Source organism: Microtus oregoni, unplaced genomic scaffold (assembly GCF_018167655.1).
Source record: "Microtus oregoni isolate MIOR12 unplaced genomic scaffold, Mior012 000048F_ref0000485, whole genome shotgun sequence".
In the NCBI taxonomy this organism is placed as follows: Eukaryota; Metazoa; Chordata; class Mammalia; order Rodentia; family Cricetidae; genus Microtus; species Microtus oregoni.
In genome coordinates, this window is record NW_024543222.1 from 17,683,463 (window position 1) to 17,709,729 (window position 26,267).

Genomic DNA, 26,267 nt, shown 5'->3' on the forward strand with positions numbered 1-26,267 from the left:
ATGGGCATGGTACTATGCACCTATACTTTTAATACCTAGGAATCTGAGACAGGAGAACCATGGGATTTTGAGGCTACCCTGAGTAATATCTATCTCAACAAAACAAAATAAACAAAATACAAAACCCAGACCCCATAGGTCTTTTTTTTTTTAAAGAAAGTAAAAATTTAAAGAGAATTAAATTAAAAGTCAATAGAGTTCTTTTTAAATCCCAACACTGGGGAGGCAGAGACAGGTGGATCTCTGAGCTAAAGGTCAGCCTAGTCTACAGAGCAAGTTCCAGGACAGTCAAAAAAAGAAAAAGAAAAATAGAAAAAAAAAAGACTAAAAACAAGAACTTTTAAAAAATGTATTATGTACACAGTGTTCTGTCTGATATATGCCTGCAGGCCAGAAGAGGGCACCAGATCTCATTATGGATGGTTGTGAGCCACCATGTTGTTGCTGGGAATTGAACTCAGGAAAAAATAATTTTAAAAGCAGAGCTAGGAATGTAGCTAGCTCATTGGCAGAATGTGTAGCCAGCATGCATGAAACCTCCAGTTTAATCCATAACACAAACAAACCAATAGTTATTTGTTAGGGTTTTGGTTTAGATTTTCTGAGACAGAGTCTCACTAGGTAGCCCAGGCTGACCTCAAATTTCTGCCTCTACCTCCCAAGTTCTGGAATTATAAAGACGCATTACCACAGTTGCCTGGCAAAGTAAGTCTTACTAAATGAAAGATTCTAACACTCCCTGTTCTCTTGCTCATCTTAACAAATGGATTTAGACTTCAGCATTCATGTGAAGAGTCATTTCCAAAATTCAAAAGCTTTTTATTGGCACAATTATCTTCAAACCTCCCTTTATCTAAAGCTCTTTATGGCCAAATGCAGTTTCACCTTATTTCTCAGATATCATTCACATCGAATCTATAACCATTAATAGTTTCAAACAAGAAAGAACTAAAATGTAAATGCAGCTGGTTGCTTTCCAGTCGCGCGCTCAGAAGCAGACATGTCAGTATTTGGGGCTTACCGAACACTAGCATAGTTTAAAGGGAAACTACAACAGAAACTAAACCATACATTATCCAGAGCCTGTCTACATCGGAGAAATAGCCTCGGCTTGGACAGTCCTAGGAAATTTCTTCTTTCCTTTTACATTTCATTCAGGCTAATTTTCCTCTCCACCACTACATCTACTCTGATCACAAAGCAAAAAAGTCACAGGAAAGTCAACAGCTTCAGGGAAAGCTTAGGAGGACAAAAGTTAAACCTGGCTGTTGAAGGATTCTTTACAATACAGTAGCCACATAAAGGATCACTGAAAGGCACAAAGAGAACACTCTGAATAATGTATTTTCTTCTAGCACCATTATTGCCTCTACATACACAAAATCCAAACAGGTTGGGCCATCCATATTATGTATAGTCCTGTACGTTTTAATGACACAGCAACTCATTCTCACCAATTACTGGCAAATACTGAGGCTATACAATGACTTAAGATAAGGTTGTAGGAAAACCAGACTGTTCTAGTAGGGGAGAGGATGGGAGAAGCCAAAATCTTGTTTAAAAGGACAACAAATACATCTAGAAACAAGATTTGTTTCATAAACAATGTTTTCATTCATTTTGGTAAATTTAAAAAACTTACCCTGAAGAGATTTTCCCAATCCCTGGCCCAGCTTCCACCCATGTTTCTGGAGTAAGCGGTGTCCAATATTATCCTGACAGACAGAACAGAGAGACAAACCAAAAATATTCCAATAATATATTCTTCCCTTCCTAGTGGCATTAAAATAGGTGATGACGAGATAATTCTACATATATGCATGCAAAAAGGTGCTAATAAAAGGGTAAATGTGCCCAGTAAAAGGGACATTAATGTAAAAAGAAATGCTGGCTAGTATTTTATATGGGAAGAACATATGGGAAAGGGTCCTTTCTGATAGTGTGCTGGGCAACTTCTGTACATAACACTTTAAAACGACAAAGGGGGGAAGGAAAAAGGGGGAGAATCCACTTATGAAGTTTTAAAACTAACATTAAAAAGCATAAAATCAAGGTATTTATACGATCATATCCACCACCTAGACAGCACCACTTTAAGAATTTTTTTTTAAGAAAAGAAAATCTGCATTGTGTTTAGTTATTTTGTTTATGTGTCAGGCTTTCATGATATAAAGTAAGTTGTAAGTGTAAGGCTACCCCCAGCACGAGAAATGGAGACAACCACCAAATCCAGGCTATGCTTGATTGGCTTTTATATATATAACATATAAATATAACCAGCATGCAGCCAATATTAAACTGAAAACATTGAGGTTAGTAAAACAAGAAGTTAAATTGAGTAAACAAAAAATAAAATGAGCTCAAGCACAGACTGAGTGATGCATTTCAACGTGTAGTCTAACAAAAATGCTAAGATGTTAGAATGAAACAGGCCTAGCAATAAGTCAACAGTAAAGAACCATTAGTGCATGTGGGGTCAACATACATAATGTCTCATCTGGAAACAGTATTTCAATGAAAATCATATGAAAGATACTAGAAACAACAATTAAATGTCAGCTACTGTATGAAATCAAGAAATCAGAACTTTCAGAGCCCTCTGTTTAATTCTCTACTTTTAAAAACTGTTGTGGAAGCAACAAGACTAAAGAACTACTGAACACCACGGGAGAAAATGCTACTAATCCAGAAAAAAGCTAAAGGCTAGGCTGTAGCTCAGAAGAAGAGCAGTTGCCTAAAACACACCAGGCTAAAATCCCCAGCACCACACACACATTAAAATAAACCAAAAAAAATCTTCAATATATAGTTCAAGTAATTTATAAACGTAATCTAATTCTATCATCTGAAATAAATTTTATTATACCTGAAATCAATTTAAAAAGCCTTGTAAATTATCTACTTGCTTCTTCCTTTTCTTTTTTTTGGGGGGAGGGGGGTTCAAGACGGTTTCTCTGTGGCTTTGGAGACTGTCCTGGAACTAGCTCTGTAGACCTGGCTGGCCCTCGAACTCACAGAGATCCGCCTGCCTCTGCCTCCCGAGTGCTGGGATTAAAGGTGTGCGCCACCACTGCCCGGCTCTTTCTTTCTTTTTTTGTTTTCATTTTGTTTTCAGTTTTTGGAGACAGAGTTTCTCTGTGTAGCCCTGGCTGTCCTGGAACTCACTCTGTAGATCAGGCTGAACTCAAACTCAGAGATCCGCCTGCCTCTGCCTCTTGAGTGCTGGAATTAAAGGTGTGTGCCACCACCGCATGGAGTCTTTTTATTTTTCTTAAAAGAATTTCTGTAGCACAATTAATAGAAACCCAGAGATCAATTTTGGGTTTCAACCTGGAAGTCAAAAAAATAAAACAGCTAGCCACTGACTCTTACCTCTACCTCAGTCTGAAATGGTGATCCTGCCTCCAAAATCTCAGAAGGAGACTGAGACTGAGTCTGAGAGCTGCCACCTCCCATTTTATATTCCCCATAGTGCTGGGATTAACAATGTACACCACTACCACCCTGTCTCTATGGAAAATAGTATAGCTACTGGGAATAAAGTGTGTGTCACCACTGCTTGGTCTATAAGGCTGATCAGTGGGGCTGTTATACTCTCTGAACTTCAGGCAAGGTTTATTTATTAAAATACAAATGAAATATCACTACGAATTTCCTTCTACAAATTTAGGACAACATGCAGCTGAGCTGAGTGATGGCTATTTTACCAGTGGAGGTGAGAAACCAGACTTTGATTTCCCAGGAAGGATCTCATTATCTTAGGCTGGTCATAGACTTGCTATATACCCTTAAACATCTGATTCTCCTGTATCTAGCTAGGCAGGGCTGAGATTACAGGTATGCATCGCCATACCTGGTTTATATAGTGCTGGAAAGACAGCCTAAAGCTTCATGCACACTAGGCAAATACTCTACCAACTGAATTATTGGTAGCCCTCAAGATACTTCTTTTGTGATTTTCCTTTTTCTAGATAGGTCTCACTATGCAGCCTACCAGGCTAGCCTGGAACTTGTGATATTCCTGCCTCAGCCTTCCAAGTGCACCCACCATGCCTGGAGTACTTAATTTTATGGGGCTCCAAGGTGTTTTGAAAAAAACAAAAGGTGGAAGCAAACAATACAAAGCTGTTTTTAAAACAAAAGAAACTATTGCGATATGTGGTATATTCACACACACATATAAAATATGGTATATTAAAAGGCCACTAGGAATTATTTTTGCTAAAAATAGAATTAGGAAACAAGTCTGTATGCAACCCCAAGTGATCATGTTCACATTATTAAATATCACAAAAACTTAATTGAACACTGTTTCTGTTTCTCTTCTCTCCTACACTACTAAGAAAAGCATCATCTTGCCCAACTACTTATAAATAACTTCATTATTTTTTAAAGTTAAAAAAAAAGGCAAATGGCAAATCATATTGAATCACATCTTTAATCCTAGAACTAGGGAGGTAGAGTCAGACTGCAAGTAGATCAGAAATTCAAGGTCATCCTTAGCTATCTAACAAATTTAAAACCAACCTGGGCTACAATAAAAAAGGCCTAGGGATCTAGTTTAGCTGCAAAATATTTGCCTAGCAGTGTGAGGCCCAGGTTTGAGCCATATCACCTCAAAACTTTTTTAATTAAAACAAAAATATATGAAAGCTAAGATTAGCAAAAAACAAAAACAAGAACAACTCTTATTTTTCTACTACCAAAAAAATATATATATCTATTGTGTACCTCTAGAAATGACAAGGATAACAAAATGACTCTTAGATCATGTAGTGGAGCTTGACATGGTGGCACACTCCTCATAATCCTAGCAACAATAAGGCTAAGAAAGGAGGATCACCTTCAGTTCAGTGACAGTTAGGACTAAACTGTGAGATCTTACCAAAAAAAAAAAAAAAAAAAAAAAACCCAAAAAACCTAGTAACTAAACCATTTCAGTTTATCACTGTTTATTCCCTTGCTATCCTAATGCTGTAACTGTATTTGTTTGGCACAAAGATTTATGTATTAAAAATGCTGACAAAAATTGTTGTCCCTCCCCCATTCACTGTGATCTGTGGTTTTTGTTTTGTTTTGAATTCAGTCTTTGGCCCATGAGATGAGACATTATGCTGACGTGTTATATTATGAACGCACTAAAATAAACAGACAGATGAAGCAGTATGCTATTTCCAAAAGCAGTGCAAGTGGAGTGAAAGCATTTCCATACGAACCTGGCTTTAAAAACTGGGCTGTCAAAAGAACAGTTAAATGTAACACAAAGTAAGAAACTGTCCGATCACTAATGGTCGCTTTATTTTTATTTTTTTGTCTTGTTTTCAATTCACTGCTTGCAAGTAATGTATTTATTAAAGAAGACTGAAAGCATAAGTAAACCACGAGTCAAGACCAGCTGAGAGATTCAAGAGCAGCGTGTTGTGACTGACAACAGTGAAAGGAAAAGCAAATGTTAAAGGGAGAAAAAGAAAAGTTTAGGGTCATACACATTAGCACTTTTACAACGCCACTCAAGAGGCCGGCTGTCACCTCTGAGGAAAGCTGCTGACAGGGAATGGCAGTGGTGTCACTCTTCTGAAGCCTAATGTTAAACGGTTCTAACTTCTCAACTTTTCTGAGCAGGAGCAGAGAACGGAATGTTTGAGGCTATAAACTATTGAATATGCCACTGAAGTCTTCTGACTAAAATAGACAACAAAACTGTAGACGCATCTCCCACCAGCCTCAAGTAAATGAGTAACTCATAAAGGGAACCTGGGCCTCTCCTATCACTTCAGACTACCTGTTTTTGGAAGAAAAGCTGCTGTGTGGCTCTCCACGGAATTATTCAGTATGATCTCCTACCAAAAAGAAAAATAAACAAGCGGTGGTAGCTGTGGTCAAGACATAATGTATACCTATAAGAAATTGTCAAAGAATAAGTTTTTTAATATTTGTGTGTGTGTGTGTGTGTTTATCTGCAGGTTCCTGAGGTCAGAGTGTCAGACACCAGGGAGTTGAAGTTAACAGGCAGCTATGAGCTTCCCTGATATGGGTGCTGAGAATCAACTTGAGTCCTCTGCAAGAACAATACTCACTCTTAACCACTTGGGTCATTTTTCCAGCCTGAAGAATAAATTTAAAAAGAAAAGAAAGAAGAGAAACAAGGGCAGGAGTGGTAGCACACACACACTTATTCTCAGCACTCAGGATCAGAAGCACCCAGATCTCTTCAGTTCAAGTACAGCCTGGTCTACAGGACACGCCCTGTTCCAAAGACAGTCAAGGCTACCTAAGGAGACCCTGTCTCAATAAAACAAAATAAAGTGATAATAACAGAACTAGCTCAAGGATAGTCAAGGCAACACAGAGAAACCCTATCTTGAACCTCTCCACCCCCAAAAAGTAAGAGAAAGCCAGGCATGGTGGCTTACCCCTTAAATTCCAGAACTTGAGAGACAGAGACAGATGGATCTCTGAGTTTAAGGCCAGTCTGATCTACACACAGTGAGTACAGACAGTCAGAGCTACATAATAGCGAGATCTGTCTCAAAAAGAAAAAAAAAAGGTATAATATCATGTGCCTATAATCCCACTCAGAGGGAGAAAACTAGAGATCCAAAGACATCCTATTGAACCTGAAGTCAACAAGAAATGATCTCAACAAACTAGCCACGTGTGGTAGTTCATGCCAAAAATCCTAGAACTTGGGAGGTTAAAGCAATATCTCCACGAGTTCAAAGCCATCTTAAGCTATATACTGGCAAGGACAACAGGGAGACAATGTTGGTAGGAAGAGGGAAGGAGAGGAAGAAAGGGAGAGGAAGAAAAGAAAAAAGAAAAAGTCTAATATCTACATGTAGATATAATTTGTTTCAAATTATTTTACAAAAACAAAATTTAATATTTTAGTCTTTTCAAATAATGCAATCACAAAAATATGTGGTGGTAATAGACTAGGCTTTTTACAACTTAAATGTACATGTAAGAATTACAAGGAGGGCTGGAGAGATGGTTCAGCAGTTAAGAGCACTGGCTGGTCTTGCCAAAAAAACAAAAAACAAAAACAAAACAAAAAAAAAAAAAACACCCAGGTTCAATTCCCAGCACTCACATGGCAGCTCGAACTGTCTGTAACTCCAAGATCTGACACCCTCGCACAGACACATGCAGGCAAAACACCAATGCACATAAATAAAAATAAATTTAAAAAAGTATTACAAGAAATTTCATTTTTAAGCTAAGAAATAAGGTAAATGAATTTTTCTTAAGGAGGATACACAACCATGATTTTCTACCTGATTCAGTTTCCAGAGCTGAGCTTCAAAATGGCAGCTATAAATGTTCTTCAGCTGAAAATGAAGTCCTACTGTGTTCAAATGTTCAGCTGAACTGAAAACCCATTTTTTGGGGGGAAGGGGAACAAAATTATATCCATTGACTTATTTTGTTTTTTTATTTCTAAAATTAAAACATAAGCTAAAATCATGTATTACCACCAAGCATGGTGGCACACGCCTTTAATTCCAGCAGGCAGATCTCTGTGGGTCCAAGGCTAGCTTGACCTACAAAGCAAGTTCCAGGATAGCCAAGGTTCTTACACAGAGAAATCCATTCTTGAAAAACCACGTACAAACAAAAAGAAGAGGAGGAAGAAGAAGAGGAGGAGGAGGAGAAGAAAGAAAAAATCTCAACTACCGACATGTGTTCCTGCCTATTATGTGAGAGTTTTCAAATGGGAGATCTTCAAAAGCAAGAAGTACTTTCTAAGTAACTACCACTTTGCTTAAAATATAGTAACATTAAAGAAGCAAACTAACAAAAACTTCTTTAACTATTTTTGATGGTCCTCAAATTTTTTATATATTAATTAAACACGAAGTAGAAAAGCTTCCCAGGAACTGTTCTCTGCTCCATGTTACCATACACCACCACAGTGACAAAGACTATTTGGCAACACCACCATCACGTATGATAGGAGCCTGACAAAACACAGATAAAAAATTATCTTAGTGCAAGGGGCTAGAAAATTTTGATACTAAAAAATAGAATTTCATATCTCAATAGAAAACTACACTTCTGATATATCAGTGACTAGATAAATATTAATCCCACACTCAATTTTCTTTTAGTTGACAACCACATTCAGTTTATAAAATTTAGCCCATTTTCAGCAGGACAAAATTGGTCTCTTGAGTGGGTTGTAAGCTTTGCTGATTGTGTATTAGAGACTCTATAAGCAAGAACCAATGCTACCAGGTGAATCCATGCAAAGAACAAATTTGTAAAAATTCCCCAAATGAAAAAATCTATAGCTCACTACAGATGACAAATGAAGACTAGAGAGAAAAGCCATATAGTAATGCTACACCATTCAGCTCCAAGAAGCATATTGTTTATTGTGCAGTCCACATAAAGTCACTGCTAAGAGTCAAATTAGCAGTCTCACAGTTACATTTTGGAACTAGTGGAGTCCACAGATCTAAACAGATATGCAATAGAACAAAACTCTAGCTATACCTGTACCACTAAATCCTTAGATAAGTAAACTAAACATTGGCAATCAGAGTTTGAAAACTTAACACTAATTTTTAAAACCCACTCAACCTGACAATTCCTAAAGTCAAGATTTTAGTCAGGTAGAACGAAAAAGCAACTAATGGCTAAGGAACAGTTGTACTTGGTACATAGGTACAACTGTATTAATGACAGCATCTTTTCAAATATATGATGTAGGCATTTGGTCTTTTGTCCAACTTATATTATCCCATGTTGTTTATCACCTTCAAACTAAGATAAAGGTCATAAAAAACCATATATCCTAAACTATAATTATAATTCTTATAATTATAATAGAACCTAAGATTGGACTATAGCTTTAGATTACATTTAGCTTTCCAAATATTTTAAGTGATTAAAATCGTAATCATGGCCTGAACTTAAAAATCTTATAAACTAACAACTTTTAAAGTTCATACTAAAAAAGTTGTTTTCAGTAAAGAAAAAAAAATGTTTTATTTTCTTCTCACCATAAATCAGATAACCAAATTACCTACCAATTCTAATTTTCGTAGAAAATGTTTACTCTTGACCACAAGAATATATTATTGGTTGAAATAAATGAAAATAAAACTAGATAGTAAATCTATGAAATAATTTATGAATCTTAGATTTTCATTTTAACACTGGCCTACTAAAACTGAATAACTGTATCATCTCTCTAACAGATCCAGAATTCAGAAGAATGCTTAATGTATAATTTATTAGCATCTCTTTGAGTCTCATTTCACGTTTTGCTGGTTTGTATCAAATATGCTCTATTATGAAACAAATAGCCTTAATTCCATACTCATAATAGCCCTTCATACAGGCATATTCCTGACACAATTCTGGGCAGACCTCCATAGTTATCTGCTGTTGCAGATTACCGTTCTTACTTATTTCAATGACTACAACTTTAGCTCCTGCAATGATCTGTAGACTCCCAAAGCTGTGTATTCCCAGCCACTTTTGAGTTGCATGCTGTAGCAAAACAGTCAGCACCTCTCAAGATATTGCTGCAGAGAAAGATTTTAATTCAGCAGAGGCTCTTTCTGTGTTAGAAGCAACATTACCCCTCAGAACAAAATAGCCTGAGATAGCCAGCCAGCCCTGTAAGTAAACATATCTTATTATCTGGTGGGCATTCAGATGATAGGGAACTTTTGCCTTTGGACGAGAAGAAGCACTACCTACTTTGATATCAATCATTTAGAAGTTCTTTTAAAACTTCAAATTTTATTTCCAAATGATTAGGTAGCAGAAATAAAGCCCTTTGTTTTCTGGGTCCCACTTTTCTTTTGTCTTTTCTTTTCTTTTTTTGAGTCCTACTTCTATTTAACACAATGCATCCTACAAAGGTCTTCCTACAATTAAACTACCAATTCGCAATTAATGTGCATATTTATGGAAAAATATTTTATCATTAGAACTATAATTCAATAAAATATATATGTCTCTGGCCACACATTTATTTTTAAAAGTAAAGATGCAGTCTGAGCACAATATCATTTGTTACTTTAAATGGAGAAGATTAACATATCTAATAAACAAGACTTAAGCCGGTTCTACTCTTACTCACTGAGATTACTGGGCAGAGATTACACAAGCAGACTGTCTTTGTCACAGTGCTTTGCTTATAAATACGACATGTCCAAGAAAAAAATCCTGGGCACTGTGAGGAAACAGTATCATTAGTTTCATGTCACAAAAACAGATTAAAAAAATTTACAATATGGACCTACACAGGACTTAAAAATACTAAAGGTCAATTTAAAAAAAAAAAAAAAAAAAAATTCATTGGGTACAGTGAACCAGGCTACAGACTCAGGCTAATTAAACTTCCTAATATTGACAAGTCAATATGCTCAACAGAAATAGTTTATCCATGTGCCTCACAGAATATATGCTGGGGAGTTATTATCAGTAATTTGTTCTTAAAACTCTGACACAAAAAAATATTTTTAAATTAAAATGGAAAACTAAATTATTTTCTAGTACAAACCTTGCATTTTGCCTATGGATCTCATTATAAAATTCTGCCTGATGATAATCTCTGATACAGAACAAGGCCTATACATACCTTGGTGAGTTTTAACTTAGCAAAATGGGCGTGGCATTTTAATCTTATGTTAAAATATCAAACTAGACTTTCAGCACATTATCAGATACGAACTCTCCCTCTGCAGCATTATCACATGCGCCATCAATTACTGCCATGCCTAGTCTAGCATCATGCCAGCACATTAAGACAGAAAGTACTATATGCAGTGTTCACTGGACCAGAAAGACAGAAATAAGAAGGGGAGGTGGGGGAGAAAGAAACCCTAGAGAAGAAATTAAAAAAAGGCAGACCGTGCAATACAAACCAGATCATGGCTGCTTAGCTAATATGGGCCAACTGCTGTGGAAGAAAAATGTCGAACACCCCAAGTTGTGTAAATTTCTGTAAACATCTAAACACACACACAAACACACACAACACCAACCTAATTAGGAACATAAATATATGTTGATCCTTTACTATGTTATAGTTTTGAAAACAAAAGCTAAATTGTCTATCCTTTCTTAACTGCTTTGTTATCTCACAGAAGGAAAGAAAGCTAGTGTTTCTTACAGGGAGGGGACTCTATCTTGACAGATATAAAATTAGGACTCCCTTTTTGATCTTTTATCCATTCAAACTTTACCAATGCTTCAATGAAATCCTTTTAAGTATGGAAATGTAAGCATGAATTTTAAATGCTGATAATAACAAGTTTAGATACTTTAACAATGGATAGTTATTTTAAAATGTGTTTTTTAAATGCTCAAAACTTAAAACTTTTTTTTTAAATTAAGAGACAGAGAAAAATAAATCTCCGTGTTCTATGACTTGGTATTATTAACATCATAGACTAAGAGGTATAAGAAGACAAATTAACTAGCTTGACCTGAAAAAAACAAAACAAAACCAGCAGATATTTCTTAAGTGACAGAGACTAAGCCCACCACGTCTTACAAGGTCTAACAGTTTGCTACGTCTTAACTGCTTCCACTGGAGCATCTCACACATGATTATTCTGCCCAGAAAGGATTAAAGGATCAAAATACATTTTACTCCTTTATTCAATTTACAAAGCCACTACACCCAACCTTCTATCTTTAGCAAAGTTTAATATGGGCCAAAATGATATTTTTCCACTAAATCCTAACTTTTTTCTGTTTTACACTGATTTCCCAACATTATTAAACCACATCCAAACTCTACCTGATTACTGCAGAGCATGCAAGAAAATGGCTCTCAACTGCGCTACTAGTTCTACCTAAGTTTAACTTCACTCACGTCAAGTGTCACACGAGCTCTAGCTAACTAACTGGCTAAGACCCCAAATATGCACGGGTCATCTTACCGATTCGATAGGCTTGTCGAGGGATGCTTGTTCAATCTCCAAGTGTCCTTCTTCATACTGATCAAAGTGATTACCCTGGGGGAAAAAACCTGCAGTTATTTTTCAAAAGTAATTAATACTAAAGTGACTGATAATCTAGCCAACTAACTACAAGTAAGTTTTAGTATTTTTCAGTAGAAAACCAAAACTGTACTACAAGTTGAGACTCTTAAAAAAAAATCTGTAAGGCCAATGAGATGGCTTCATACTGCAAAGACATATGTCACCAAGTCTGACCACCTGAGTTTGACCCTGGTACCCAGATGGTGGAAAAGAACTTACTTTCAGCCAAGTTGTTCTCTGACAGCCACATGTGTGCCATGAAACAACACAAATCCCACATATTGCCAAATAAATAATTAAAAAAAAAACTGCAGATGATGCAGTTCAGTGGTAGAGCTCTTAATCAGCACACATGCAGTCCTAGGTTCAATCATGGGGACAGAAGGTATGACTCACCCATAAAAACCATTCAGGATAGGAATGAAGGCTCAGAAGGTAAGTCTTGCCGCCCAACTATGCAAGCCTGATACCCTGAGTTTTGATCCCAGAACACATGTGGAGGTGGATAGAGAAGAACTCCATAAAATCATACCCTGGCCTCCACATGTAAGCTATGTCATGAGCCTACACAAGCAAACACAGACTCTTCAGTAGAATTTAGAGGTTTAATTTGTTGCGCAGTTGATCAAACTGTGAAACTTCAAGACTGTGTTAATAAAATTAACCTTGGATCAGGGCAGAGCCAACGACTAGCTGGCAAAAATTAGCCATAGAGAGTATGGAGAACCCAGGAAGATGAACAAGAGACTTGCACAGGAAGCAGTAGGGAAGGACTTTCTTGGGCCTTTTTTGTTGGAATGGATAGAGACACTCTCTTGCTGGGTTCTGGCCAAAAAAGGTCAGCTGGTTGCTTCTCAGCTTCTCTGATCTTGTAGGTTTTCACCCCAACATCTGACTCCCAAGTCTCTCGGTAAATAGAACAACTTAGAGTAAAAACAATAATTCGCTGATAAAGAAGTTGCCTAGTAAGAAACCTTGTCTCAAAAAAAAAAAAAAAAAAAGTTGCCTAGCAGACCTGGCACATGCCTTTGATCCCAGTACTTGGGAGGCAGACGCAGGCAGATGTCTGAGTTTGAGGCCAGAGTGAATTCCATGGGAGCAGGGCCACAGAGAGAAATCCTGACTCAAATAACCACACATGTTGCCTACTATGCACAAGACCCTAAATTCAACCACCAGCATAGGTAAATAACAAAAAGAAAAGAAGAAACAGTGAAAGGAAGCCAGGCACACAAAACAAAATGAAAAAACTTTAAGAGTCTATGTCTGGAGCTGGAGAGGTAGCTCGGTAATTAAGAGCACTGACTGTGCCAGACGGTGGTGGCGCAGGCCTTTAATCCCAGCACTCAGGAGGCAGAGGCAGGTGAATCTCTGAGTTTGCCAACATGGTTTACAAAGAGGATTCCAGGACAGCTAGGGCTGTTACACAAAGAGACCCTGTCTTGAAAAAAACAAAAAACAAAAAAACAAAACAACAACAAAAAACCATAACATTATAATCAAAGTCAGTGGACTCAAAGTCAGGTTTTTGGTTTTTTCTTTTTTCTTTTTTGAGACAAGGTTTTTCTATTTAGTCTTGGCTGGTTCTGAAACTTGATATATAAACCAGACTACCCTCCAACACACAAAGATCCTCCTGCCTCTACCTCTGAGTGCTGGGTCTCTTACAGGCATGAATCACCATGCCTACCCCCCATGTGGTTTTTATTCATTTAGTTTTTAGTAATTTTAGTTAATTTTATTTATTATTTGTGTGTGTATATTTTTTCACAAGCACTCACTTTCAGGTATGCTGTGTGGGGGGCAAGTAATCACAGATCTTGTGTGGAGGTTAGAGGATAACTGGAAGCTGGTTCTCTCCACTTGTTGTAGACTATTTTTTTTTAGACTATTTTAACTATGTAAAGATGTGTGACATTTCTTTGTGCTGGGGAATATTACTTTAGCTGTGTAAAAGTGTTACTTCTGTTTATGTTGCATTTATTTAATTTTTTAAATATTTATTTATTTATTATGTATACAATACTGTCTTGTGTGTATGTCTACAGATCAGAAGAGGGCACCAGACCTCATTACAGATGGTTGTGAGCCACCATGTGGTTGCCGGGAATTGAACTCAGGACCTTTGGAAGAGCAGGCAATGCTCTTAACCACTGAGCCATCTCTCCAGCCCCATTTGTTTAATTATAAAAAGATACGCTCTGTGTAGTGACATTTGAATTGTATTTTAATGAATAAAGACTGCCTAAAGATAGCTTTTTTTTTTTTTTTTTTTTTTTGGTTTTTCGAGAAAGGGTTTCCTCTGTAACTTTGGAGCCTGTCCTGGAACTCACTCTTGTAGACCAGGCTGGCCTTGAACGCACAGAGATCCGCCTGCCTCTGCCTCCCAGTGCTGGGATTAAAGGCATGAGCCAACCTCCTGGCCCCACTGGTTATCTTTACAGACCAGATTATGGTAACACACACACCTTAATCCCAGTAGCCACACTAGTTATCATAGAAACTGGGTGATGAATACCTTTATTGACAGTGGTGCACGCCTTTAATCCCAGCCCTAGACAGGAACGTAAAACAGAGAAGATATAGACTCCTACTGAGATTCCTAGAGGCAGGATCACCATTTTTGGATTGAGGTCAAGAGTCAGTGGATGTTTACTTTTTGGATCTTCAGGTTGAACCCCAATTTCTGACCCTGAGCTTTTATTAATTGTGCTTCATTGCTGTTTTTACCTTGCCTATTTAAGGTACCTGATTGGTCTATCTAATAAAAAGCTGAACAGCCAATACTAGGCAGAAGAGGGACAGGCAGGAGTGGCAGAAGAGAGAATAAATAGGAGAAATTAAGCTCAAGAGAGAAGGAGGAGAGAAAGAGGGAGGTGTCTGGGGCTGACAGGCAGCTGCCAGCCAGGAGACAAAGTAGAACGTACAGAAAGATAAAAAGGCTCCGAGGCAAAAGAAAAATAAATAGGTTAATTTAAGTTAAAAGAGTTAGTCAGAAGTGAGTCTAAACTGGGCCGAGCATTCAAAACTAATAGTAAGTCTCTGTGTCATGATTTGGGAGCTGGTTGGTGGCCCAAAAGGAAAAGCCTACAACTGTAGGTTCTGGGGAATCACCAGGCTTCCCAGCCAGCTCACTGGCTAAACCATAGCCGGCCCAGGTCTTAAGTTCCTGATGAATGATCATATGAATTATTAACAAGGCTGTAACCATCTGACTTTTTTTCATCTAGATGAGGTGTACGCCAAGTTTAAATTGATTTTAATTTTGACATGCCTCTTAGTCTATCTTTAACTTGATTCTGGCTAGTATATTACACAGATGTCTCTGTCTTTCCCTGCTCTCACCAACTAAAATTCCTTTTTGCTTTTGGTTTTTTGAGACAGGATTTCTCTGTGAAACAGCCCTATGTGTCCTGGAACTTGCTTTGTCAGGCTGGCCTCTTAACTCAGAGATGTGCCTGATTTAGTCCCTAGTGTGGGGACTAAAGACATACACCACCATGCCTGGCATGTTTGCTTCTTGAGACAGGGTCTCAGGTTGCCCACACTGTTCTTGGACTCATTTTAAGGAGCTGAGGATGATACTGAACTTCTGATCTTGTACCCATGTCTCAAGAGTTGAGGTCACTGACATACATTGCCACACCCAGGTTTATCTTTTCTACTTCATTAATCAACACTCCTTAGACTGAGTAAACTAAATACTGTTGCTCTACTCACAACTCAAATGACATACTTATCTATAATTAAGGATGCTTTTTATTACTATTACATTTATAGTCATTCTTGTGTGTGTGTGTATGCACACATGTGCACATTTGTGTCACTGCACACATATGGAGGTCAGAGATCAACTTGTATGAGTTGGTTCTCCCATTCTACTCTGTGGGTCCTATAAAGTAGGCTTTTGATGGCAAGCACCTTTAACCACTGAGCTATTTCTTTCTTTCTTTTTTTTTTTTTTTTTTTTGGTTTTTCGAGACAGGGTTTCTCTGTGGTTTTTGGAGCCTGTCCTGGAACTAGCTCTTGTAGACCAGGCTGGTCTCGAACTCACAGAGATCCGCCTGCCTCTGCCTCCCAAGTGCTGGGATTAAAGGCGTGCACCACCGCCCGGCCCACTGAGCTATTTCTTGACCCCAAATTGGACTTCTAAATTCAAGCCATGTAATGTCACGTGTATAAGCATAGCTCACTTGAAAAGAAAGCCAAATATGCACAGAGCTCTGGGTTCAATCTCCAACATCACACAGACCAGGTATGGTAGCATACACCAACAATCCCAGCACTTCAGAGGTGGAGCATGAGAAATTCAAAGTCACCATCAGCTCAAAGCAAGTTCAAAGCTAGTCTGGGAGATATATATATATATATGTGTATGTGTATATGTGTGTATATATATATATGTATATATGAAGGGAGGAAGGGAGAAGAAAGAAACAACGGAGAGGGCGTGATTCCTGTAATCACATGGTAAAGGCGAGAACTGACTATCACAACAAGCACACTGTGGCACTCACAGTCCACACCCATCCATACAAACATAATAAATGTCTCTCTCTCTCTTTTTTTTTTGGAAACAGTCTCATTATTAAACCAGGCTGGCTCAGAATACAAAGATCCACCTGCCTTTGCTTTCTAAGAGCTAGGATTAATTTTATGTGCCACCACATCCCGCTAAACCTCAAGTTTTTAAAAGTGGCATGAGGCAGACACAGCCGTACGAGGCAGTCATATTTACTCTATGAACAACACAATCCTCCTTTGTCACCAAATAATAAGACTTTATTGCTGGCGTCTTTACAAATTCCAAATAAGTAAATTTTACTATTGAAAAAATATATCAAGAGGAAATAGAAAAAACTATCATTGAAAAAGAAAACCAGGCTGGCTGATGATAACACACACTTTTAATCCCAGCACTCATGAGTTCAAGGCCAGCATGATCTACAGAGCTAGTTCCAGGACAGCCTGAGCTACACAAACAAACCCTATTTCAAAAAAACAAAAAGAAAATTGGGCATTTTAGATATTTTTCTTTTTATTAATTAATCAATTTTTTCCCAGCCCGATCATAGGGCATTCTGGATATTAATGGCATCATTTTACACTGCAATTTTAAAGTTAACAGAAGCTGGGTGATGCTGCAGGCCTTTAACCCCAGCACTCAGGAAGCAGAGGCAGGTGATCTCTAAGTTTAGGGTCACCCTGGTCTATAGAGCAAGTTCCAGGACAGCCAGGGCTACACAAAGAAACCCTGCCTTGAAAAATCAAATAGGAAAACAAAAACAAACAAAAAAAGCCCACTTGCCTTGAACACTCAACAGTACTGCCTCAGCGTCCTAAATACTGAGATTACATAGTCAGACACCAGCATGCCTCACATCCTTTACTTTTTTAATGACTTCTAGGGAACCTTCAGCTGATTTTCCTTGGGTCACTATTGGTTTCATCCCTGAATCAAATCCTTTCCATCTCTCATACTTTGGGAATATGAATGGTAATGATCTAAGTTTTAGTATCCCAAGCATAGCTGACATTTTTTTTAGCTTATGCATTTCTTCCAATTGAAAGGAAAAAAGACAAAAACAAGAATAAAATCTATTTATTATCTCTTGCACATTTGCATTAAAATAGCAACTTTATTTCATAGTACTAGACACATGCCCACACAAACATACACATAAAACCTATTTCTGTGACCTAAATATTTTAAAACTATGAACCTCTTTTCAAGTAAAACTCTTCTGAAAGTCCCATCCTGTTAGCACAGATGGCATATAAAAGATTCCAGGGGTACAACTCAATACCCCTGTATAGCATGATCAAGCCCCTGAGTTTTGATTCCCAATATAAGAGGAGGGAAAGAGAGAAAAGGGGCCCTAAAAGGAATCCTATAAACATACTACATAAAAGTAACAGATGGCTTTCTTACTGCTATTTATTTAACACTATGATCATGTAAACAGATTCTAGAAAGTCCTTGAGCAAATGTTACATTTTTATAATGATCATTATATGTCCCCACCCTAGGCCGAGAAGAGCACCCAGGCTAGGTCTGCTCAGTAAACACCAGGCACCTTCACCTCTAAGGCCAGCACTAAGAAGGTGTGTGGGGGGGTGTCTAGGCCCTGCTCCTACCCCCTAGTACTGAATCAGCCAGGACCACTGACAAAAGAACTTCTACGTTTTTTTTCTAATGGTCTCAGCAGTCTCAGTTCAACCAGCTACAGAATGAGAGACACACAAATACCGGCCAAACTGAAATACAGACTACAGTGCCAGATTATGTTCAGTTCCTAGGAAAATCCAAAATCAAGCACTGACAAGATGGCTCAGCAAGGCCCTTGTTACTATGTGAATCTGATCCCTGAGACCAACCTAGTGGAGAGATCTTTCACAAATTGTTCTCTGACCTCCATACACCCAATATGGCACCTGGGTGCCCACAAATATACACACACACAAACAGATGTAATAAATGTAAACATAGGAAAAATAGCTTCCTCAAATAATACATGCAAGCAAAATGCCCATACACATAAAGTAAAATAAATACATTTTTTTAAAGAAAACATCAGGAGGGGGCTGGAGAGATGGCTCAGAGGTTAAGAGCACTGGCTGCTCTTCCAGAGGTCCGGAGTTCAAGTCCCAGCAACCACATGGTGGCTCACAACCATCTGTAATGAGATCTGGCGCCCCCCTCTGGCTTGCCGGCATACATGGAGGCAGAATGTTGTATACATAATAAATAAATCTTTAAAAAAAAATCAGGATATTGTGGGCAGTTAGTAATAATTTCTCACACGGATTTTTTATTTAAAATAAAAATTATTATCACCAAGCCTAGTGATGCATGCCTTTAACCCACCACTAGACGTAGAGGCAGGCACATCTCAATGAGTTAGTTCCAGGCCAGTCAAGGCTACACAGTGAAACCCTGCCTCTAAAAACCTTGAAAACCCAGTGGTCATGGTGGTACACATCTTTAATCCCAGCACTCAGGAGGCAGATCTCTGTGAGTTCAAGGCCAGTGTGTTTTACAAAGTGAAATCAGGACAACCAGACCTGTTACACAGAGAAACCCTGTCTCAAAGGGAACAACAAACAAAAAAGAAACAGCCTGAGCCAGATGTGGTGGCTCATGCCTGCATGCAATCCCAATACCTGGGGAGAACTATGAGTTTCAGACAAGGACAGACTAAAAGGTAAGGCCCTGACTTAAAGAGGTATTTGTTTCTGTAGCTGAGCACACCTATGGTTATAATCTTTTTTCATTAAACATCAATGCACATACCAAACTCCATCAGTCCTCTCAGATATAAATACTAAAGAGTATTTCCTCTCCAGCATCTAGATGCATCACCATTAAAAGCTGCACAACCACAAAATGCTAACCTTAACAGGACTTTACAGCTTCGTAGTAAGTACAGCTAAAACTTACTTTAATGAATCTGAAACCCAAAATGTTATCTTAGCATAAATTACATTATATATTTTTATTAATTATATATACAATTCATTAATTATATGAACAAATGTCTTATTTAGTAAATGCAGTAAGAGGTGATGTCTCACTCAGAAACGGTGGTCAGATTCTAAAGGAGTCATCAAAGCTCTATTAGACAAACAAAAGTCAGTCTAGATTGCAAAGGTTTCCAGAGATAAAATGCCATTTTGAAAAGCTACAAGTGTAACTCAGTCCCCACCACTGTCCACCTAAAAAGCCAGGCCTAATAGTGCAGGCCTGCAATCCCAGTAATTTGGAGCCTGGGGTAGGAGGACTGTAAATTCAAATAGGAGCCGCCTAGACAACAGAGTAATTAAAGGCCAGCCTAGGAAATTTGGTAAGACCCCATCTCAAAATAGAAAGTCAAATAAAGAGGGCTGGGCGTAGTGGTGAATGCTTACCATTTGTAAACCACCAGTGCTCTAGTGGCAGAGGCAGGAGGATTGCGAATTTGAGGCGTCTGAGCTACCTGAGACTCTGGCCCTGAGAGAGAAACAAAACAACAAAAATCCTGCCAGGCGGTGGTAACACACACCTTTGATCCCAGCAGAGACAGGAGGGAGTTCGAGGCCAACCTTCTCTACAGAGAGTTCTAGGACAGGCTCCAAAGCTACAGAGAAACCTAGTGTCAAAAACCAAAACAAACAAACAAAAACCCTGAAATATTATAATGTATCTTTTATGACAGTGGAACTTATCACAGTCAGAAGTCTTCCTAGAAACCCTTGAAAGAAAAGATACATACCTGAACAGTAATTGTATCGTCTGTCTAAAAGGTCACATTATTTGTATGACCTATAAGTCTACCTTCCATAACTGATGATTCAATTACACTTGCGTAAAATATAAAATTCAGGCTAGAGATATGGTTCAGCTGGTAGTATTAGTCTTGTGCACACAGGCCCAAGTTCAATCAGGAACTGCAGTACAACTGGCATGATGGTGCGTGCCTATAATCCCAGCAATTGTCAGGTAGAGAGGGAATTCAATAAGTTCAATGAGACTCAGCTAATAAATTTGAAGCCAGCCGGGTGGTGGTGGCGCACACCTTTAATCTCAGCACTTGGGAGGCAGAGGCAGGCGGATCTCTGTGAGTTCGAGACCAGCCTGGTCTACAAGAGCTAGTTCCAGGACAGGCTCCAAAACCACAGAGAAACCCTGTCTCGAAAAACAATTAATTAATTAATTAATTAATTAATTTGAAGCCAGCCTGGGCAATGTGATCAGCCCCTATCTTTAAAATAAACAAATAAATACAGATGAATAATAAGTAGATAAAACCACTAGTGGAAAAGATGATATTGAATACAGGTTCAGGAGTAATGTCAGGCACAAGATGGTTCAGCAGGTAAAGCCTGATTACCCAAGTTCAATACCAAAAGTCCTTAGAAAGGTGGAAGGAGATAACTGACTCTATAAAATTCTATAAAGTAGCAATCTGATCTTTCTTCCATATATATGCACTGTGTCATGCCCACATACGCGCTCCCCACCACACCAATATGTAACTAAAAAGCCAATCTAGGAGTTAGAGAGATGGCTTGGTAGTTAAGAACATATAATTCTTGCAAATTTAGCTCCTAGCACCCAATGTGAGGCAGCTCAGAACTGCCTCTAATCTAAGGCCACCTTTCACAGGATCTGATGTCCTCTTCTGGCTCCCACAGGCACTGCACTCACAAACATGAACCTCTCACAAATAATTCATATAGACATTTTTAAAAAATAAAAATTGGGGGACAGAGGGATGGCTCAGAGGTTAAGAGCCCTGGCTGCTCTTCCAGTGGTCCTGAGTTCAATTTCCAGCAACCACATGGTGGCTCACAACCATCTGTGGTGAGATCTGGTGCCCTCTTCTGGCATGCAGGCAGAATACTATATACATAATAAATCTCTTTAACAAAAAAAATTGTGCTAGGCAGTGGCACACACCTTTAATCCCAGTTTGAGTTTGAGGCCAGCCTGGTCTCATTATTTAAATGAAATAATTATGGCATAGACAGTTCTGTAACTTGGTTAATACACGCTACATCATAGGGCTTGAATATAGATTGGCTTTTCCAATTTCTATATATTTGTTTTTTTGTTTTTTTTTTTTGTTTTTTTTTTTTTTGAGACAGGCTTTCTCTGTGTAGCTTTGGAGCCTGTCCTGGCCTCTGTAGACCAGGCTGGCCTCGAATTCAAAGATCCACCAGTCTCTGCCTCCCAAGTGTTGGGACTAAAGGCGTGCACCACCACTGCCTGGCTTCTTCTTCTTTCTTTAGACAGGGTCTCAAACTCACAATCTTCCTACCTCTGCCTCCCAATGGTAGACATATAAAGTTTCACTATTATGCTCAAATCCTTAAACCCTTCAAAGGAGGCTGCATTTACTCACAGAGCATCTTACTATGTTTCATTCCCTCTTCAATGGCTTTAAACCAAAGGACATTACTGACAGTAGATCAATGTTTTTTTCTTTTATTAAAACATCTAGAGATAAATATACTATTCTCATTTTATTAGTACTATGGTAGTAATAATAGTAACTAGAGTCAAATCCAGGGCCCATCACATATTAGGGAAGTACTCTACCACTGAGTTTATTATATCCCCAGCCCTTAGTTTTCTGGGGGATATTGGTTTTTTTTTGGGGGGGGGGGGAGGTTCAAGACAGAGTTTCTCTGTGTTCTGCAGACCAGGCTGGCCTCAAACTTAAGATTAATCTGCCTTTGCCCTTAAGTATTTTTTTAATAAGATTTTATTTATTACGTATACAGTGTTCTCCCTGCATGTTTGCCTGCAGGCCAGAAGAGGACAAGAGATCTCATTACAGATGGTTGTGAGCCACCATGTAGTTGCTGGGAATTGAACTCAGGACCTCTGGAAGAACAGCCAGTGCTTTTAACCTCTGAGCCATCTCTCCAGCCCACCCTTAAGTATTTTTAAAGGATATTTTAAGAAATAATAGCATGATAATTTACATAAGAGTCTGGGAATTTAACTCAGTAGTTGAGAACCCGCTACACATATACACCTGCTACACATACACACAAACATAAATAAATAAATAGTAATTAAAAAATAAAAAGAATTCTATTTGCAAACTGGTAATTTAGCTCAGTGGGTGAAGTGCTTGCCTAAGTACTACGCACAAAACCCTGGGTGTGGAATTGGAGAGATGGCTCAAAGGTTAAGAGCACTGGCTGCTCTTCTAGAGGTCCTGAGTTCAATTCCCAGAAACCACATGATGGCTCACAGCCATCTAGTGGGATCTGATGCCCTCTTCTAGCATAAAGTTGTAAATGCAGATAGAGCATTCATATACATAAAATAAATTTTAAAAATTAATTCTGGGTGTAGAAGAGAACACCTGTATCCCAGCATTGCTGAGGCAGGAGGGAATCACAAATGATGGTCATTCTGGCTATACTGCAGATTTAAGGCTGTGTGGGATATGTAAGACATGGCTTCAAATTTTTTTTTCTTCGATTTTCAATATTCTCTATGCAAATGCCAGGACATTCAAAATTTTAAGTGGGTTATGTCAGAACAAGTATAGAAAAGAGATCTAAAAATGTATGTGGTAACAAAGAACTATGACATGTCAGATTTTGATTTGAAAAAGGTTTTATTATATTTATTTCATGGGGTATCAGAGGACAACTTTCAGGAGCTGATTTGGTTCTTTCCTTCCACTTGTGGATCCCAAGAATCTAACTCAGGTCATGAGACTTGATGGCAAATGCCTTAAGTCCCTGAATCACCTCCATAGATACTATTTTTAAAACTTATTTTCAATTTCCTCTTCTTTTTTCAACCATCTAAAATCAGGTGTTTTGTGATTTTTTAAATTAAATTTATTAATATCTTTTGTGTATATCATGAGAGGACACACACAGGGGTCAGGAGACATCTTGGAGTCAGTTTCTCCTTCCACCTTTCAGGGATCAAACTGAGGTTGTCAGGCCTGTGGGGCAAGGGTTTTTTTACCCCCTGAGCCATCTCATTGGCCCATAAAATTAAGATTTTCTATTAACTCAGCTAACGCATCAAGCAGGGTCCCCACTCAGTTTCTAAATGACAGCACTCACATCCTGATATCCAGTTCTCAAAATCTTCACTCGAAATTCTGTTTGAGCCTGTTGAAATAGTTGAGGACCATTTTTTCCTCAAAACTTTAACTATCCGCACTGTCTGGTTTCAATTTTATTAGGTCACCTTGAATTCTCTGAAAAGCATCCAAAGGTTTTCATCATCAGTTTGTGTGTCTCTTTAAAAGACTTTAATTTAATAAAATTAATAAGCTCATGTGGTCTGCACCTGCTATAGGGTTTGCTATTTAAAACAGACAAAAACTTCCGGTTACTCAAACTTCTGTGGACCTGCGCCGCGTTCTAAAGACCCCTGGAGAGCTGTGTGCAGCGGCCTACACAGCAGGCACAGGACCGCAAGGGTTTCTCATCAACCCCCCCAATTCTTTAGTGCTGCAAAACTTCTCATGGCGTTCTACGCACAGGACTGTCAAATAGTGTCGACTTAAAACTGTTCAATTGTTTTGTCTATTTACCAACCCAAGCATCTCCAAGAATTTAAACCCTTCAAACTGCCTTCTGACACCGAGCTACAGTATTTCCGTGTTGCTTTGAATAATTTAAAAAAAAAGGGGGGGGGGAGAAAAACTTGAGTTCTGAGGCTCATCCTTTGACCCAAATTGCTGTTGCCAGGAGATGCGGTAGTAATGCAGCGATTTGCGACTCTGAGGATGCATTTTACCTAGAACAGCCAAAGGCTACTAAATCCTTTATAGTTCCAATTATTTCTGCAGTAACAATTTCAACAGCTAAAAGACGAATTATCCTAATTCAGTCATGGTTTCCTCTCCCCCGCCCTCCCCCCCAAGGCCTGCCTTCGCAAGGACATCCTTTCCAGATCAACATTTGCAGATGAGGAAAGAAAAATCAAGGTTTAGGCACTTAGCTCACGCTTGGAAAGGCCATTATCATACTCCTCACAAATCTTGGTAGGATGCGAAGTTAAGTTTAGACCAGTCCACAGTCCTAATACCTTACTGTTTCCCAAGCCCAACTAACGGCCTGAAAACAACAGCAGTATTTATGCCCAGAGAAAGCTCAATGCTCGCCTAAACAAAAAGGCGTCTGATAAGTACGGGTAAGCTTTTCCAGGGCAAGGACGTGTTAGACGACAAAGGATTTGTTTATCACAATGAGGAAAAAGGAAAGAAAATTTCCAAGACGATCGGGGCGAGCAAAAGCCAAAGGTTTGGAAGCCCTGGCCTGGAAACCACTGGCCCCAAGCCTTCCCCAGCCCAGCCCTGTCCCGAGGGCCAGCCCGGCGCCTGCACAGGCCCCCGAGCCAAGCAAAGCGCAGCCCCAACAAAGCACCCAGCCGGGGAGCCCAAAGCCAGGGCCACCTAGGAGGAAGCCCGCGCGGAAGGGGCGAAGCGAATGGGGGCGAAGCCGGAGACGCGGCCTCCTTCATCTCAGGCTCGGAGGCCCCTGGAGAAACCAGCGGCGGAAAAGGGAGGCGGTGTGCAAGGCGGAGCAGAGCGCAGAGGGACGGAGAGCCGAGAGGACGGGAGGAAGGCGGCCCCGGGCCCGCCGCGAGCCCTGCGGGGGTCCTCGGCGACACCCGTGTTTACCTGAAAGTCTCTGTCCTCGTTGAAGCGGGAGAAGCGGTCCGCCATTTTGCCGCCTTCACTCCTCCTCAGGACGAGGCTCTCCGGTTCGCTCCTTCCCTCCCGCGACACCCGCCCCCTCCCTGCTTCCACGCCTCCTCCCACGCCCACCGGGCGCGCGCAGCTGGCGGAGGGGGGGGCCGCTGGGAGGGAGGGAGGAAGGGAGGTAGCAAGAACGCGTCCTGACGGGAATTCCGAGGGCGCAAGCGCTCTGCGGGCCCGGAGGCGGAACCTTCGCTCACCGCCTGGCTTCGCGCACGGCCCGGAGCGACCCTGGCGGGCCGCGCAAGCGCACTCGCGCCGGAGCGCCCCAAGCGCTTCCGGAGGGAAACATCAGCGGGCCAGGACGTGGGGGTTTAGGGAGTGTCTGCTGGCTCACTCACTGGTGTTTAATGGTCTTTTTTTCTTCTGCTCTTGTTTCTGGTCAAGCCCATCCGGTATTTGGCAAATAATAGTATACAGTAGCATGAGATAGGACTTTAGCGAGCCAGAGTTCTTGTGTTTTTGTCGGTTTTGGACAGGGTTTCCTGTATAGCCCAGGCTGGACTCCAGCTCGCTAGGTAGCCGAGGCTCGCCTCCCATGTCCAGAGAGAGTACTTTTTAAATTGATACATAATAGGATTACTTGAGACGTAGGAAAACAAAATCTCTCTTCTCATCGGGCTTCCATTCCAGGCAGGAAGTCAGATAACTAGAAAAATGACTTAATAATTGTAATTATTAGCGAGTGTCAAAGACTAAAACTAGGTACAGCCACGATTGAGGCTGAGAAAGATCTGGAGTTCAAACTCATCCTTGGCTGCTTAGGGAGATCGAAGCTAGCCTGGGCTAAACAAGACATTGCCTCAACAAAATCTAAGTGATGGCCGGGCGGTGGTGGCGCACACCTTTAATCTCAGCACTCGGGAAGCAGAGGCGGTTTGAAACCAGCCTGGTCTACAGAGCGAGTTCCAGGATAGGTTCCAAAGCTACACAGAGAAACCCATCTCAAAAAACAAACAAAAAATCTAAGGGAAACAGTGGGACAACCTATCTTAAAACTATGTGTAAATCAAGGCATAACAAGGAATTC

The 26,267-nt window shown here is 39.6% G+C and overlaps 1 protein-coding gene across 5 annotated transcripts in view; it reads right to left on the reverse strand.

The window, feature by feature from the left end:
* The window catches only part of Gpatch8 (G-patch domain containing 8), a 71,918-nt gene extending 46,508 nt beyond the window's left edge, over positions 1-25,410 (reverse strand). The window contains exons 1-5 of one of the 5 annotated variants that reach the window (XM_041635721.1): positions 25,160-25,226; positions 11,910-11,984; positions 10,887-10,921; positions 5,217-5,234; positions 1,643-1,715 (exon numbers count right to left, since the gene is read on the reverse strand). Coding sequence is in view for 1 of the 5 variants with exons in the window: in XM_041635720.1 (XP_041491654.1) it covers positions 1,643-1,715; positions 11,910-11,984; positions 25,160-25,204 (193 nt within the window). In the remaining 4 variants the exon portion in view is untranslated. Of the gene's footprint in view, positions 1-1,642; positions 1,716-5,216; positions 5,235-10,886; positions 10,922-11,909; positions 11,985-25,159 lie in introns of those variants that run through there. The other 4 variants (XM_041635720.1, XM_041635722.1, XM_041635726.1 and 1 more) reach the window with 4 other exon arrangements.
* Positions 25,411-26,267: the final 857 nt, after the last annotated feature.